Raw genomic sequence first — 18,635 nt, 5'->3', positions numbered from 1 at the left:
AACTAGAGAAACTTCCCTGCCAACTTTCACAGCGGGGCAAGGCAGCCAATGTAGGATTGATTCTGAAATTACGAGCTTCCAGAAGAAACTAGAAGCCAAAAAAGTAGAAGAGCTTAAACAAAAGATAGATGAGTTGACCCTTGCTAACAAAAAAGCCGATAAAACTATTAAAGACCTGAAATATGAGCTGAATGAAATTGAACTTCAAAAATCATCGACAGAAGAAAAGTCTCGTTTATTAAAAGAAAAACTAGATAAAGTCAACAGTGAACTTAAATGCCTAAAAATTAAGTTGGAGGAAAAAGACCAAGTTGAGCAGGGATATTTGCAACAGTTGAAAGAACTGGACAGGCAGCTACAGAGAACCACAGGTAAAGCTGAAGAGGTCATGCAAGAAAATATGGAACTTAAAAAACTTAAGATGAACTATCAGGAAGACCTGAAGTCTCTTCAGCAAGAAAAGACACAGCTAAAAAGAGAAATAGAGGAATTAACCAGATCACAGACAAAAACTGAAATAACTATCAAACATTTAAATTCACAAATCAGTTCCCTTCAAAAAGAGAAGCTGGCAGCTGAACACAGAACACAGTCATGTAAAGGAGAAGCAAATAATCTTCAAGACCAATATAGGAAAATTAAAGAACAGTTGTTTCAAAAAACTAAAGTAGAGAAAGAAAACCAGCATGAAATTCAGATGCTGAAGAATGAATTAACCAAAAGCAATCAGGTGTCAGAAACATTGAAAAAACAGATAGAAGACCTTAATAAATGGAACACTGAAACAAAACTACTGATGAAGCAAATTCAATCTGAATCAGAGAAGATGGCTTTGGAAAAAGAAAATATTCAGAGGAAAAATGATGCTTTGAAAGCCCTAGCAGATGGTTTCAAAGAACAATTGCGTACAACAAATGAACAATTGCACAAACAAACAATAATTGAGCAAGAATTCATATGTAAAGTCAAAAGCCTAGAAGTTGATCTTGCAAAAACAAAAGACTTAGCTAGTGACTATAAACAAAAATGTGATAAACAAAATGCGTCCACCCTTAGCATTGACCGGGAGGTTAAAAATTTAAATGCTCAGATGAATGCTCTAACTGTGGAAAAGAGAATGAGTGAGCAGAAGATGGCACTACAACAAGCTCATATACAAGAACTAAGTAGCAAATTAAAAAAATTGCAGGATGAACTCCATCAGAAGACTCTGGATGAACAGATGGCACGCAAGAAGATGATTCTATTTCAGGAAGAATCCATTAAGTTTAAACACTCTGCAGAGGAATTTAGGAAAAAAGTTGAAAAATTACTGGAATCCCATAGCATCACAGAGAAGGACATATCTGGTATAAAACTAGAATGTGTTGCTCTTCAGCAAGAAAAGCATATGGCTGAGGAAAACATCATGTTGTACAAGAGGCAAATGGAAGATCTGCAAGAAAGGCTCAAAAAATGTCACGAACAACTACAGCAAGGGAAGCAGGCTGAGATGGACTATCACCAGAAGTGCAGGAGACTCGAGGAAGAATTGGAAGTGCAGAAGCGCATGGTTGAGAGCTTGAAACAGAAGATGGATATGCAGGTCAGGGAGAGTGAACATAGATTTGTTTCATTTCAGAATGAAGTTCAGCAAAATAATAATCTCCAAGATTCTGGATTTAAATTGAGCTGTGAGAGAAGAGGAAATGATTTCAATTACCTGAATGAGACTGCAGCTAAAGAATTTGAACAGCTTCCTCCACGTACCTCACCTTTGTTAAGGCAGAAACAGGAAAGATCAGGTTTTAAATCCGATCAAATAGAAGAAAATACATTGTATGTGAGTGCTGATGACACAATACCAAGAGAGGTGCAGTTTCAGATGTCAAGCATAAACCAATCATTAGAAGATTCAAGTTCCCAGTCTTTTACAGAGTTTGTTTCGCAGACGAGTACACAGTTCCAGATAACTTTTGATAAAGCAAGCCAAATCTCTGGAACATCTGAAAGGGACACATTGAGGAACAGGAACCTACACAGTTCCAGACAAACCATTAGACACGGAGAAGACTCAAAACATGAATTAGGATTGGTAAAACTCCATCCCTTGGAGGTACACACTACATTTTGTGAGGGTTTGCCTTCCTAACGGTGCCTTTTACTAGTCCATTTGGTTGGCTGGTTTTGGTTATGCTTTATTACTATTACTATACTGTTTAGTATTTCTTATGTTCGTGTCTTGGTGAAGGGAACCCCTTCTGTCTTACTTAACCCAAAAAGCTTTATATTAGATCTTCCTACCAGGTTTGTTAATGTCTAAGAAAGATTATTTTAAAAATCTGTGTTGAAAATAGGAATTCACATACACTGTTGTATCTTTATTGGTCAAAGTAAGTTTTGATTAACAGCAGTAAGCTCATATAGTTACAAACAACAGTTACTGATGTTTAGTCTAGTCATATTCCTGTTATTAAATAAATATTTGAAATGGCAAATGCACTTCAAAACTCAAGCTATTTATATATCTCTGCTTGCCAATCCTAGTAGTGGTTCTCCTTTCTGACTTGCATTCAAATTCTTCCTTTGGTTTCTCTGGTGGTGGATTTAGGAGTGAATTATGTGTACAGCATAGTCTGCAGTTGTATTTCTCACTGTGTCAAAAACTTCCTATTTACAGATAGTGAAGAACAAGCACTATGACATGCATGTTGAAGTCACAACATTAAACCAAGAAAATGACAAGACTTTTGGTAATGAAGAGAGAATGTTTCAGGGATACAAAACTTCAGAAGGGTTTAGGAAAGAAGACTTTGCAAAGATGAGCTCTTTCTTAGGAGAAGAGGTTTTGAGGACTGTTGATGATGCTACTCAGCTGGAATATTTTACAGAGGAATATGATGCTATTAAATTTCAAGGTCTCCGACATGATGTAACTGCCAGGCAGTTGACTGAAGTTAAACTTTTAGACAGGCTCACTGTTGAGCAGCTCATTTCAGGGCAGAAAACTGTTGGTGAGGTTCAGAAAAGTCTTGCAAAATTTTTAACTAAACCTACAGCTATAGCTGGGCTGTACCTTGAATCCAGCAAAGAGATACTCTCTTTTGCTTTGGCAGCAAAGAGAAAAATAATGGGAAAAGCACTGGCCTTGGCATTTTTAGAGGCCCAGGCAGCTACTGGTTTCATTATTGATCCCACAACAGGTCAGAAATTCTCTGTTGATGATTCAGTTGTTAGAGGGCTTGCAGATAGTGAATTCAAGAGTAGACTGCTTGAGGCAGAGAAAGCTGTTCTGGGTTATTGCTGTTCTGGCAAAGTGCTGTCTGTATTTCAGGCTGTGGAAGCTCAACTTTTAGAAAGACAAAAAGGTAAAAATATCCTTGAGGCTCAAATTGCATGTGGGGGGGTTATTGATCCTGTAAGAAGTGTTCGTGTACCTCCAGAAGCTGCTGTGCAGCTTGGCTTGCTTAATAACACAATTTTAAAATTTTTGCATGAGCCTTCAAGTAATGCAAAATGTTTTCACAATCCAAATAACAGGAAAGCTATGTACTACTGTGATTTGCTGAAAATGAGTTTGTTCAGTGTAAGCAGTAAATGCTTTCTGCTTCCAGTTGGCGAAAGGAAAATAAGTAGCCCATCAGCAGAGAAAAGTCATAAAACTTCTGTAATAAATGTTGACACAGGAAGTGAAATGACTTCATATGAGGCTTATCAAAAAAATTATATTGATAAAGCTACATATCTTGAGCTTTCGAAACAGGAATTTGATTGGAAGGAGTCTACGTGTTTTGACTCTGATGGAAATTCTTTTCTTTTGCTTACTGATCTTAAAACGGGTGTACAGTTTAATATTGAGGAGACCTTAAATCAGGGTAGAATTGACAGAGCGTTAGTCAACAAATATAAGGAGGGCCTCATCACAGTTAATGAGTTTGGTGATATCTTAGTTAGCAGTTCACAGCCAAATAAAGATTTAAACAGTCCTATTGCAGGGTTCTGGCTTTCTGAAACCAATGAAAGAATTCCAGTCTTGAAAGCCTCACGCAAAAATTTGGTAGACAGAGTTACTGCCCTCCGATGTCTTGAAGCTCAGGTTAGTACAGGAGGTGTAATTGATCCCTTCACAGGGAAAAAGTACAGTGTTTCAGAGGCTTTGCAAAGGGAGTTAATTGATGATGGCTGTGCCAAGCAAATCCAGCAGTGTGAGCTGATCTTTACTGGGATCATTCATCCTGTAAGGAACGCTGTTATGTCAGCTGTTGAGGCTGTGCATTTAAGTGCCATAGACAAAGAAATGGGCATGCGCTGCCTGGAGTATCAGTACTTGACTGGTGGCTTGATAGATCCAAAGTCTCATTCCAGATTAACAATGGAAGATGCAATTAAGAATGGTATTATTGATGCTATCACAGCTACAAAGATGAAGAATGAAAAATTGCACATTAAAGTTTTAACATGCCCCAAAACTAAGAAGAAGATAACTTACAAAGAAGCTTTAGATAGAGCTGTTTTTGATTGCCACACTGGGCTGCGGTTGTTAGAAGCAGCTCAGCCCATGAAAACAGGAATTTCCAGTCTTTACTATGATTCATAGTGGACAAAAGATATTAATACTTCTTTTGGGCTCTGCTTTAAAACCTGTTAAAGTTAAGGAAAATATCTGTGACGGCCTTTATGGAAAATCATAAGTGGTGTTTTCTAGCAATAATTAGTTGCTGTAAAACTAATTGTTATGAACAACTAATTAGCATAAACCACTGGATCTGGAATTCGATATTACTTATTGCAAAACTGAAATTTATAGATAGGCAGATTCAATTTCAAAATGCAATCTATGTGTTCAATCTTTACCTCAAGGCCTTGTCTATCATTACTTTACATGTAGGTAGTGTAAATGAGAAATTATACTGAAGTTTTGAAGTTAATATTAGTTCAAAGTGGGTAGATTTAGGCGAGACAAGAATCATATTCTTACAATAAGGTTGAGAGGGATTGACCATTTTGTGAGTGAACACAGTGCAATATTTCATGTGACCTCTTACTTAAATTAAAATTACAAATCAGTCAGCAGATACCATTTGTTTTACAAGAGTGGCGATAAAATATACAACAAATACATAAATAAATAAATCTGCAGTGCAGTAAGCATACGTGCATCAGTACTTTTTTTCACACTGATATTTCATTAATTTTAAGGGGCTGCTTACACCAGAAAGTTGTATTTCTTGTCCTGAGTTTTTCTCTAATTTCATGTTATTTTTTTTCTTAGAATTGTCTTCTGCTCTAATAGGTAAATAAATTACAATTACACATCAAATTTTTTCATAAATTCATTGAAATAAAATCTTATGGTGTATGGAAGGGCTTGACGGTGTTTTCTCAGTATTGATAAGAGTCCACCTAACAGATTGTACTTATATGAAAAGGAGAATGTTTTCCTGTGCAGAAAAAGATTAAATGTCTCAGTATTTTACTTTTATTTTTTATTGTTTCTGTAGACATAAAAGCAATGTATTCTTCCTAATTGTAATTTGGTAATCCATGTGCATAATGTGCAAAATACTGTTATGCTATACTGGTTGTACATATCCTTGCGTGAGGGTAATGCAAAGGCAGCAATTCAAAGATACTTTATATGCAAATGCTTTTGAGATTTTATCTGCTGAGTAATGGCTGGGAAGCTATGCTTTTTCTTGCTATCAATCATTTTATAATGATTGCATGTGTGTATGAATAAGCACATTTATCATAATTAATAATCACTTGAGGTATTCTTTTATTATTGTTTATAATTATGTGCCATTTTTGTTCCTACATCAAAGTGTCATAGTAACGCATGTGGTGGTAAATAAAAAAGAAATAATTTTATGTTTATGTGGTGATAATAATGGCATTGTGATAGAATTGTGTTTCTACAGACATTAATGTTACATATTTCAACAATTTACATTTACATGTTTCTTTACAATTTGTGGCATTCATCAGAAATCAATGGAAGAGGAAAAGAAGGAACATGTTGAGAAAGCTGGGGATTTACTGAAATGGGTGTCAAACCTCAGCAAGACACTCAGCAAAGAAGAAGGAGAAAAGGCTGAAAAGACAGATTTACCTAAGCAGCAGGTACACAGAAATCTTATGAATAAAACACCACTTCCTCTTTTTTGGTTTTTGCATGGATTAAAAGGCCAAAATAATCCATAAATACATTTTTCCTCCTACAAATTGCCATCCACATTTCCCTCAGGACATGATTTCACATTTGGTTGTGAGTAGAGAGTTGGGTAAATAAACATCAATGTTTAGGGACACAAGCACAAGCACACTCAGGAGGAAACTCCCACTGCCTTTTCCAGACCTCGTGTATGACACATTCTGACACTGTAAAATATCAGTTGAGAGAAACTGGACCCTGCACGCCATATGTCAGCCTTTGTAGAGGGAGAATGCATCCTGTCAGGATGGCATTTTGGGCCAGGAAGGATAAAGTTGGTAGGAGGGGCCTGAGGGCCAAGTTTCTATTTATTTGCTTTTGAAAAGTTAATCTGAGGGGTCTTCTTAAGAGATAGTCAAAACTGCTGTCCTAGGAAGTACAGCAGATGTTGACAGAGGCCTCTCTGTTATCACACTAGTCCAGATGCTGTTGGAGTGGCCCAACTTGATGCCTTGTATTTAACAGGACATTGTCACTATGTGCAGTTGTAACTCAGACCATAAATTTCCATCTCTGACGTTTCATGCCATTTCTAGGACCTTCTCTGCTGGGCTTGGCCCATGAAATAGCTCAGTTACACCTAGAAAGGTTTCAGTAGGTAAAGGCTTACCGGCATACTGAGCAGCAGAGGGACAGAGCAGTGTCTTGTCCACATCCCTCAGTAAACTGCTGGGTGTGTCATGCAAACATGATTTTGGCCCTCTTGGCATCCTGTTCCTATGGTTTTATTTTGGTGGTGCTTTCTGGTGCCAGAGCCACTGGACCAGCATGTTCATAAGTCCAGCTTGCTGTTGGGAAGGTTGGCAGTCCTGATGAACACTGTTCCAGCATGTAGCTTGTTCAGAGAGGACCAGTGCTAGCTCTGAGTTTGTCCCTATATCTACAGGAGGAAGTAAGCTTGCACTGATTTGAACATATTGATTGGTAAATTGCTAGTAGTTAAAATCAGAATTTGCAAAAGCATTCAATGCTGCCCTTGTTGATGACTACACTGCAAACCTTTATCAGTACTAGGCCAGCTCTCAACTCCTTAGTAAGGACATCTCAGCTTACCACAGCAACTGTGGGCATCATCTCTGTCCAGCCTGGGCTTCCAGTGAGTAACCTGTGAGTTGGCTGTCTTGGCTTCCTCTGGAAGATGGGTGTTTGCTGAGGGTCTTTGCTTCCCTTGTGAAATGGCCTGGCGAGGTGGCTGCACCTTTCAGAGGTGCCTGGGTTTGTGTCTCCACTGAATAGCAATGATACCTTGTAAGTTGTGTAGAAGCATGTAGAAACTGGTGATTTCATAGCTAATGTCAGCTGAAATACATTTCACACAGAGGATTGGGGTTGCTGTGGAGTGTAGCCAGGTACTGGGAAGCAAAGCTGGTGCCAGTAGTGACAGGGTGCACACAGCAGCCACAGTGACACTGGTTCCCTGAGTAAAGTGGATTTTGTGACCTCATTCAGCCTGCTCACCTCATCTTCTTGCACAGTGCATCCAGTGGTTATCTTGGTTCCTGTGCAAGCAGTACAGGTGATGAGATTGTGGCTTGCTGGTGGTGATTGCAAAGGGAGACTTTTTGGGCCCTTTGGTACAATGCAGACAAGGAGAAATTGGTTTTGTCCAGACCAAGGTGAATGAAGGGCTCAAGCACCTTGCTCGAGACCTAGCACCTATGTTGAAAACATCTCCAGCTTGCAGAACTCCCTTTTGATAATTTGCCTTTATGAGTGCTTTTCTTTGAAGAGACTGCAGGGAGATTCTCAGGAAAGACAGAAGATTAAATTCTCACAAGTTCCTCTACCAGAACAAGTCCTTTATTGGGGAGGGCACAGAACTGATAGTGTGGAGAATATTAATTAATAATTCATTTTTTCCCAGGTGTCTCATATTGCATTTGTCTCTGTTTTTGAATTTCATGAAGGCTTGTGGTCTTCTGATATGTTTTTTCAAAAATTTGTTATCTCTTATTTTGGGGAGCAACTTCTTGAACATGACTATTGTACACAACCTTTATAAAGCTACTATAAAGTGTGCCAATTACAATAAGTGATTTTAAATGATTGGTAATTTTCCATCAAATAACATTTTGAAATATTCTATTTGTTTTGCCCACTAGTTTTCTAAAAACAGCTTGCTTAATCAAAAGACGTATCACAATGACTTACATTTACATATGTAAATGATGCAATTCTGATAAATAATATTGCTCTACTGATAGCCAGTATTTTTTTAAAAATCAAGCTCTTTTATTATTGAGATTAGTCCCAGATACAAATAAGGGTTTGTTTGTTTATTTTGTTTATTTATATACATTATTAAGTCTTGAACACAGGTTATTTATTTTTCAGATTTCCCTTCATGAAATGTCAACCAAGAAAGAACAAATAGCTGAAGCTCTGCAGACAACTCAGTCATTTTTAGCTAAGCACAGTGACAAGTATGCCATTTTTTATTTTTCAAATAGTGTAAAGTGAATTGAATAAATACATACTGTTTGCTTAAAAAGAAATCATATCCTTATAGATCTAATTGCATGTCGTGTACAGTTTGGGAGTTTTTTATCTTCTCATTTGGTGAAGCTTGATGCAATTTTGTTGATTTCAAGAATTTGACTTGGTTTGTATACCTCTGGTCATCTTAAAAATATTAGATATTTAAAATTTCATTTGAAATCAAAATAATTAACAAATTTGTAGTAAATGAGTACTTGAACTACCTATCACAAGATTTTTTCATTTGTGTCTGAAAACAGATTTAAGTTACTAAATTGCTGAGATATCTCATGACTCCTTGATGGTTATGTTACCTGTCTTGATTGGTAACCAGTAGACAAAGGCCCATGCAAAAGTTAAATGCTTCTTTGCCTGAATAACTGCAATGAGATTGTAGCTTTCTTGAACATCTTTGTAATTAGGCTGTATTTTTTCCAGACTACTTGTACTAATTTCTGTTACCCAGAGATCTCCTCCTTCCATTTTTTTTCCATGATAGAATGACAGATGAAGAGAGACATGAAATGGAAAAGCAAGTTAGATCTCTCCAGGAAAGCTACAGCTTGTTATCCAATGAAGCTTTAAAGCAGCTGCAGGAAGCACATCTGGGTGATGAAAAGATGGAAGAAAAGGTAACAAGATTCAAACTTAGATTTCAGTTCCTCTTGAGATTTCTTGCATGGTTTTCAAATGACACATGATCAGCAAAAGAAGAAGCTGCAATTAACAGTGTGTGGAAGGACTAGATATTTAATTGACTGAAGGTTTTGTGTATTTGCTATGAAATACTGTATGTGACCTTACCTGTGCACATGAGCATTCTATTCATCAAACTTCTTTGGAAGAGTCTTAATAATGTGTGCCTTGCATGAAGAAAGATAAGCAAATCATTCATCTCTTAACTCTTCTCTTAAAAGCCATTCTTTGACTGCTAGATAAGTCTGCGTTTCTGCTGCAATAATGACACCATAAAATAACATGTTAATCTCTCCCATATATTACTCAGAAATATCCTAGAAATTATCTGCTTTCAGGTTTTCCTAAATTTTTTCTGGGTATGAAAATGGGAGAACATAATACAATTTTCTCTGAGACACTATGAGTATATTTGCTAATGGATATTAGTCTTAAATATAGAGTGAGTATTCTCATATACATATAGAGGCAGAGTCTGTGTAATGAGTTCAAATAATGTTGCCAAACTGACTTCATGCTTTCCATGTGAACTAAATGCAATATTTGGTGCTGGAGTATCTGATTCCATATGGTTGAGTGTATATACAGAAATGCTGTATGCTGTAAACATGAATAGCATGGTTGTGTTGAATCACATACTGTTTCCAAATATTCTAACCTTTCACAGACATTTTTAGCATGAAAATGTGCCTTTCAGGGATATGTTCTATTTGCCCTCTCTGCAATCATTTCTTCTATTGTCTTTAACTAACCCTATTTATGTATGCAAAGCATAGGTTTTCAATTCACAGATGCATGTTGGTTTTAAATCTTTTATCACATCGTGTGCTGTTGAATGACTGACATAGATCACTTGTGCATTTGAGCTGCTAACATTCACAACATTCCTCCAGGCCTGGTAAGTATATGTTTTTATGCTTATCATACATTCAAAATCAAAAGAATATTTTAAACATATGATCCAAAAAGGATGATAATTTTTCTTTTATATTCCCTTTTAGGTGAATAAAGTCATTGCTGGTGTCATTGACCAAACAACTGGAGAAGTCCTTTCAGTCTTTCAGTCTATTTTAAGAGGTTTTCTTGACTATGACACTGGAATTAGATTGCTTGAGAATCAGCTGATTCTTTCTGGAATAATTTCTCCAGAATTAGGAGTGTGTTATGGTTTGGAAGAAGCTAAAGCCCATGCCTTAATTGATGAGCAGATTCTGTTGCAGCTGCAAGAATTAAGTAACGCAAAGAAGCTTATCTCAGAATCATCATTAGCAAATATTCCAGTTGTTTCATCTTTAGAACAAGGTCTGATTTCAGAACATCTGGCTGTTAAAATTCTTGAGAATGAGCTTTCAAGTGGTTATTTGATTTTGCCATCTACTGGAGAAAAGCTGTCTTTGCAGAATGCTTTCCAGAGAAATCTTATTTCTCCAACATTATATTCCAAACTCCTAGAAAGACAAGATACATGTAAAGATCTCATAGATCCCAACTCTGCTGAGAAAATTTCCCTTGAACAGATGGTTCATAGAAGCATAGTACATGAAGCAACAGGGTTAAGACTCCTGCCTGTGAAACCACAAGAAAAAGGGAGAATTGTATTGAAATGTGGAAGGAAGGTAACTATTTTGAGGGCAGCCCATGAAGGGCTCATTGACAGGGAAACAATGTTCAGGCTGCTGGGTGCTCAGTTAATGTCTGGTGGTATCATTGACCCCGACTCAGGGAAACGAATGACTGTGGAAGAGGCCATGAGACAAGGGATGATAGATCAGGACACTGCTTGTGGGATCCTCACACGTCAGGTTCAGACTGGTGGAATCCTTTGTCAAAATTCAGGACAACGCTTGACTGTTGATGAAGCTGTGCAATGCAACTTAATATCAGCTACCAGTGCTCTGCTGGTCTTAGAAGCTCAGAGAGGCTTTGTGGGACTAATTTGGCCTCACACTGGTGAAATATTCCCTGTATCAACTTCTTTGCACCAAGATATGATTACAAATGAGCTGGCATTCAAAATACTGAATGATAGAAAGAAAATAGCTGCACTTTACATTCCAGAAACTTGTGAAATAATCAGTCTTGACAAGGCTGCAGAATCAGGGATTATAGACAGTAATACTGTATCTGTTTTGACCAATGTGACTTTACCAGATAAAATGCCCAATGTAGAAGAATTAAAGTCCCTTTGTAAAAATGCTGCAAAGTGGTTATCAACTTATGAATTTCTGCCATCTGTATTTTATGGCTCTGATGGGGAACATGAAGTTTCTGGCACAGAAGACCCTGTATGTCATAATCTAGATGAAGCTAAGAAACTATTCATGTCTTACCTGATGGTAAATAGTTATATGGATGCAAACACTGGACAGAGACTTTTATTATATGATGGACAACTGGAAGAAATCATCAGTATGTTGCTGGAAGGTGATAGTGCTGGGTATGATGCTGGTGTGTCAGAAATAGAGTTTAGTAACAAATATGTAAGTTCAAAAGGAATTCACCTAAAGTCAGCAAACAGTGTTCAGGGTGATCTTTCAGGTGCTGAGAACTCTGGTAATAACAGGATATGTAATCAATGTGGTGATTTTGGGAATTACATATCTTCACAAGAATATCCCCATGTGTGCAGGCCAGATGTTTGCAATATTCTTGGTACTGAGCAATCAGAATATACACAGGAGATGCAGTTAACTACCCCTGCAGAACTCAGAAATGTAGTGAGCAGCACTCAAAATTCCATGAAGAGAAATGAACTCAGGGATTTTTTGGAGGTTTCTGAGTGGACAGAACTCTGTAAGCAGACAAATTCAGGTAACATTGAAGGATATCCTCCAAATGACTCAAATACAAAACTTTTATCACAAACAGCAAAAGAAGAGATTTGTGTGGGAGGCAGTCTGGATAATGAAAACATGAATGATAAAACATTACAAAATTCCTTGAGCATGAATGATTTGTCAGATAAGGAAACGTGGAGGGAGCTGGAAAGGTGCACAGACTATGGGCCTCCCATATTTCAAGCTGACAGTAGCAGAATGGTACTGGATAATAGCAAGAAAGATAATTTTCAGAGAAGTCTTGATCCATCCATCACTGCAGACACTGCATATAGACTTCCAGAAGAATTGATTAGTCAATGTGGTGTCACACCAAAGTTTGAAGACAACAGATATGGTGCACAACTTCTTCAGGAGTATGCAGGTCCATCTCTACAGGACTGTCTTTATATCCATGGAAGGCCATCCCTGGAGGATTGTGCTGATTTTCAGAATAAACTGTGTCTAGAGGACAGCATAGACATGCAGCATAGGCTTTCATTGCGTGGTGATACTGTCACACACGATGGACCACCTCTGGGGGACAGTAACAGCAGAGCACAAAGGCTGACAGAAGAAGAAAGTGATCTTATATTCCACAGGTTACTGCCGTGTGACAGTAGCTCTGACTCATCAATAGAGGAGGGTGATGGCATCCCACAGCTTGAGAGTAGCTGCTTGCAGCAAGGATGTGGTGAGGTGGCCTCTGAAGAGGACAGCTCTCAGTTGGATGATGGTGATGATGATGATGCCTATGAAACACCTCAAGGTGATGATGATGACAGTGATGTCTATGATACTCCACAAATTGATGATGATGATTCCTCTGACACTTCTCAAGGTGATGAGGGGTTTCACACCTTGCAGGTGAGGGATGATGATATACCAGAGCCAGAATTGGCTGGAAGATCAGTTCCATTTGGTTTTCTGGAGGAGAGAGGTGGTCGAATAACCCTAAAAGAAGAGAACAGCTCTTTTCAAGAACTTTCAGCTAATGCTGGAGAGAATGTTCATGTGAATGTGAAAGGGCAACCTGAGAGCATAACTATAGCTTCTGCAAGTGCCAAAATTATGGAGAAAACCCTTGAGGGAAGGGAAAGGACAAAAGGGAGTTTTGGAGAGAAGGAGCATGAGTTATCAGTTACTGATGAGAGTGAAGGAACAAAGGAAGGAGGCATGAGCTATTTACAGAATATGTATGAAGCAGATGTACAAGACAGGAATGAAGAAGTTGAAATGAAAGCAAAAGGTGACCTGTGTGAGGAGGAATCTGAAGGTACACAGGAGGGGGAAGATTATGAGGAGGATTATGATAGTTATGATGACTCTGACACTGATTCTGACAGTGAAGATGAAATGGATATTTTTGATTCACATCATCAATGTATAAGTAAATGTGACCAGCTGGTAACGTCAGTAGAAGATGTAGAAAGGAGCAATGAAAACAATCAGAATATTGATGACTACTGCTGTTCTTTAGGCCAAAAGACAGGATATACTTTGCAATTCCAGTCTAACCATGAAAATGGAAAACTATCCCCAGTAATATGTGAATCAATGTCAAATATTTCTGAAGAAAGATATGTTGGTCTTTCATGTACCAGTGAAGAAGCCAGACAGCAGGAAACAGAAGATGAATATGGGACTTGTGTCAAAAGTGAACACATGCCACAAGATCCTGCTGAGCCTATTCAGTCTGAAAATACCTTTGACACTAAATGGGTGTCCACAAAGAGTGAGGAGAATAATGAAACACAGTTTAGGGTTCCAGGTTCTCAGCTTCTTGATGGTACTGTGAAAGCTGACATTAGTGTGACAGCCTACCTACAGCAAGCTGATGATGACCAAAGTACCTGGACAAATTTGCTTCTCTCAGAATGCTTTACTGATAGCATGAATGAAGACAATAATACCATGCCAATGTTAGATTCAAATCATGGACAAAGACAGAGAGAGGCACTGCTTGCAGAGGAAAAAGTATTAAATCATATGGACCAGCTAAAGGAAAGCTCATCCCAAATGGACAATAAATTCCTTACAGATACTCCTTATGTGAGTGATAATAGTTCACTTAGGGACCCAACACATCCAGACACCAGTTGGAAGCATAGTCAAATAGAAAGAGGTTTTGAAATTCTTACAGAAAATAAAAATAGAGTAAATATTATGGAGGAATGTGATGTCATAGGATTAAGTAATAGTCCCATTCAGATGGAAAATCTTGGGGAAATATTTGATGCAACAGTAATTAAAGCTGCTAGAGAAACTCCTGCTGCAAGTAAAGAAAAAGTAAATGTTGATCAAGGTTTTCTTGACATTCAAGGGGCAAGATCAGATGAATTTAAGAGAGGTGATAACATTTCTTCTTCTTTAAAACAACATACAACATGCATAAAAGAAGGTGGCCATTCAGAACTCAGTGAAATTGAATTCTTTTTTGAGGACATGGAAAGAGGGGGAAAAGGTATACAAAATGAAAAGGATTTTCTGCTAAATATGGAAGAAATGCATTCAAGTGAATGTAACACTTACTCTTTTCCTCCACCTGATACAGTGAAACCAAAGGAGATTAGCATAACTAAAACAGAGAGGCTTAACTGTCAAAATACCGACAATGTTCTGAAAGACATTCCAGAAAACAAAAGCAGCAGTGATAGTGAAATTTCCCCCACAAAACCAGATGCTTTAGGAAGTATTGAGGATGCCAAAGAGTTAGGAGATGGAAGTGAAGTGCAACCTATTGGGAGACATACCCATACCACTGATGTTTCTTCTGCAATTCTGAGTAGCATGGGGACTAAGTTGAATTACGGTGCCCAGAACAAACATGAGATGCTGAAAAACACAAAAGGAGAAAATGTCATGGTCAGTGACACTTCCTCCCTTGGAAATGGTTTCAAAAAACAAATGTCCATGGAGTCATTGCAAAAAGAAATGGTACCCTGCAAAGATTTTCAAGTAAAGGAAGGTATTTCACAATCAGCAGATGTGTCTGACACACTAATGGAAGACTTACAGAGTATATTACAAAGGAAATTGAAAATGGGACAGGTTTACTGCAAGCAGGAAGGTGAGCCCCTAAATTACTCTGATACCAGAACTTTAATGCAAAATTTACTTAAAATGGTTAGAAGCACTCAGCTTGAGAGTGAAATGTCTAGTGGGTCAAATCTGAAGCAAATAAGCAATGCTGTTAGAACTGCATTAATGGTCACCACACTGTGTGCAGAGCCCAAGGACAATGATGCTCCTTCACTGCTTTGGCCAGATTGCAGAAGTCCTGATCTTCTTCATGATATTCTGAAGCATGAATCCTGCAAGCAAAAGACAGCTGATTCAGATGAAAGGAGGAGTGAAACAGACATGAAAGCTCCTGTTCCCAAGCTTGCTACCAATGAACTTCTGGAAATTTTTCAAAACTCACTTGGAGATGAAAGTACAAGCAAGTTAGAGGAGCTGATAAATGGTTTGCTTAGGAGCTCACAGGTTGCTGGTACTGCCACAGAGCATGAGGGTAAAGGCAAAGGAGATGGGCTTTATTCTCTTTCCTCAACAGAACAATCAGAGCTTGGATCAGAAATTGATGAAGAGAAAACATTGGCATATAACAGAACCACTACTTGGGAAAGTGATCAGGAGCATGGGAAGACAGAAAGCCTGTCCAAAGGCTTTACTGAGCCTGCTTTGAAAACAGAAGAAACAGTCATAGGAGACACCCCCACTAGTATGGTAAGTAACAAGAATGTGTTCAGTGTCCTGTGTTAGTGGAATTGCATGGATCTTTCCAAGTGGTGGAGAGAACAATTGAACTGGAAAAATGGTTGAAAAATTAGATTATAAATTTAAAATAAATCGTAATAAACCCAAGGAATTTTATTACTTATTTTCAAGTCAGTTGGGAAAATCTTATTTTTAAAACTCATTTTCAGTTTGATGGAGTACAGCAATGTTTAAAGTTAACAGAGAAAATGCAAGAACATTTGGCAGTGCTTCAAGATATGAAAAACCACCTAGATAAACAGCAGCCTATTAGTAACAGCCTGGAAATACTAAAAGCTGAACTGGAACAGCTAGAGGTAAGTAAAGTGTTCTTTATACTTGTACTTCAGTGATGGGTGCTAAATATAGCCCTTAGGTTTAAAAAGGGAGATTCAAAATGTAATTAAAGCAATTCAGATTTAAACATTTTTAGTTTAGTAGCTTAAAGCATTTTTGATGTGTTCTCTTTGTAGTCATTTGAATCAGGACTGGCTACCTTTGCAGTTATCCTAAAAAAGGACATGAAGCTGGCAGAAGAATTCTTAAAGTCTTGTAACAGGGATATTCCAGAAGAGAAGCTTAAAGAGCTAAAGATAAGCTATGACTCTTTGCAGGAAGCATTTTTGGAGGTCTGTGATAGATCTTCAAAACGAGCAAAACAAATAGTCTGCGCTGTTGACTTGGAAATGGTATGTTTTTAGCAGTGTATGTTTTTACCTTGATTTTCTTCAAGGCAATTGGGCTAAAATAAAGGAATTTGGATTTTCTTTATTTTATCCTAGTATAAAGATACATGTATGATTCAATTTAATATGGTAGAAAATGTGAGTATACTACAGGAGCATAAATAAATATACAAATTCCCTTTCTAGTCTAAGCTTGCAGGATTACACCAGCAACTTTTTAACCAACTGCAGAGATTTTCAGACTGGATCACAGAGAAAAATAAAATCATGAATGACTTCACAGTGAATACTAATGATATAGAAGAGATGAAGAAAAGTTTACAGCTACTTAAAGTAAGTTCTCTTTATGGCAGGTGTTGATGTTTCAATATAGCTCCTTATTAATAATTATTAGCTAGGTTTTTTATTCCTTCTCAATAACCTCTATGGCCTACAGAGAGGAGTAAAAGTAATTACTTAAGGAGACAACAATTAGATAATCCAGTAATAGAATCATTGATTTTTTTTTTCACTTGCAAATAAAGTTTCATAGAGTTAGGATAACTGAGAATGCTATTGGTTCTACTTACATTTGTTGCAATAAATCTGAGCCTTTTAGAAATCTAATATATAATACAAGTATTTCAGTGATTAAAATAGAATTTTTATGCATTGGGTTCAGAATTTAACTGAAGTTTAATTGTCTTCCAAATCAATTCTGTGTGAGAACACAAGATGGGAAAAGATAAAAAGGTTTCTTCATAACACACTTCATAAAATGAGTAATGGCAAACAAAGCAGATAAAATTTTTAGTAAAGTTCATATACTTCTATATGTATTAGTAATAAAATCTATTTTAGTTGTTTTAATGTGCTTAAATAGAGTTCCAGAGAAATGGTATGGTCATAGGGGCTCCATAGTATGTAGCTGTTGGTAGAATTTTCCACATTGCTAGAAATGGTGACATTCCTGCTGTGGAGTTAAGAATAGGAATGATTTCAAGTATATATTTTAAAATTTCTGGATCTTCAGACCAGATGTCACCTAGAAATGTTATATCTAACCTGCCATAAATCTTTTAGAGTTGAAGGTCAGTCAGTTTTCAAAAATCTATGAGAGGCCAAAGAAATAGAGATGTACAAGATCACGTATTTTATTCATTGGACTCAAGCTGTCCTGAGGCAAACCATGTGGAAGTTCTAATGTCATACCTGAATGTGGCAGTATGATTCTGAATTTTGATTTTCCATGGCTAAATTGTATGCCAAAAGCATTTTGGGATAAGGGCTAAGAAGAGATGGTAGACATACTTGTGGTTTATTTGTACTCAATTTTTCTTGCTAGTAATTCCCTTCACTTCATTTACAGAACAGTGCTGCAGAGCTCAGCTGTAAAAAAATGCAACTGGAGACAACTGCTTTTGATGTTCAGTTCTTCATTTCTGAACATGCTGAAGATCTTTCTCCTAATCAGAGCAAACAGCTACTGAGGCTCTTAAATACCACCCAGAAATCTTTTCAGGAAGCACAGGAAGCAGTAACTTCTCAAGTGGAAAGTTTAGAGACTCAGTTACAGGCAGTGCAAGAGCTGGGTGATCAGAAGGTTTGCCTTTCTGTGTAAATGTGTGCTGAATGTTTCTGTCTATGGATGAGGAATTTTTATACCAGCATGCAATATTGAGTGTATTTCTATCTTTTCCCTTTTTACTACAGATACATTTGTAGCTCTACAAAAATGATATTGATGAAATTTGGTGAATTATCATTTTTGTCTTTCTTTGTTATACTCACAGAAACAGCATATTAAATTGAGAACGGACACAGGTCTGCTCTTTCTAGCAATGAGAGAAATTTACTTGAGGTTTCTCACAAGTGTTGTTTCTTCAGCAGCTCTATCAGTAATTGATCTGAGCTATATTGATCACTGAATTTGCTATTGCACCATTCCATAACACTTTGGTCTTGCTGAACATTTTCTTTCTCTTGAATTTGCCCGGTCATCTGCTTATGGGATCTTTTCTCTAGATT

General features: G+C 37.3%; 1 protein-coding gene across 2 annotated transcripts in view; it reads left to right on the top strand.

The window, feature by feature from the left end:
• Positions 1 to 18,635, top strand: part of DST (dystonin) — a 291,949-nt gene that overhangs the window by 171,342 nt on the left and 101,972 nt on the right. The window contains exons 36-43 of one of the 2 annotated variants that reach the window (XM_066547319.1): positions 5,968 to 6,102; positions 8,528 to 8,616; positions 9,171 to 9,303; positions 10,369 to 15,912; positions 16,113 to 16,259; positions 16,416 to 16,631; positions 16,815 to 16,961; positions 17,977 to 18,210. In XM_066547319.1, the coding sequence (XP_066403416.1) occupies positions 5,968 to 6,102; positions 8,528 to 8,616; positions 9,171 to 9,303; positions 10,369 to 15,912; positions 16,113 to 16,259; positions 16,416 to 16,631; positions 16,815 to 16,961; positions 17,977 to 18,210 (6,645 nt within the window). The remainder of the gene's footprint in view (positions 1 to 5,967; positions 6,103 to 8,527; positions 8,617 to 9,170; positions 9,304 to 10,368; positions 15,913 to 16,112; positions 16,260 to 16,415; positions 16,632 to 16,814; positions 16,962 to 17,976; positions 18,211 to 18,635) is intronic. The other variant, XM_066547320.1, reaches the window with a different exon arrangement.

This window comes from Molothrus aeneus, chromosome 3, assembly GCF_037042795.1.
Source record: "Molothrus aeneus isolate 106 chromosome 3, BPBGC_Maene_1.0, whole genome shotgun sequence".
In the NCBI taxonomy this organism is placed as follows: domain Eukaryota; kingdom Metazoa; phylum Chordata; class Aves; order Passeriformes; family Icteridae; genus Molothrus; species Molothrus aeneus.
This window is presented reverse-complemented; position numbering and strand designations above follow the sequence as displayed.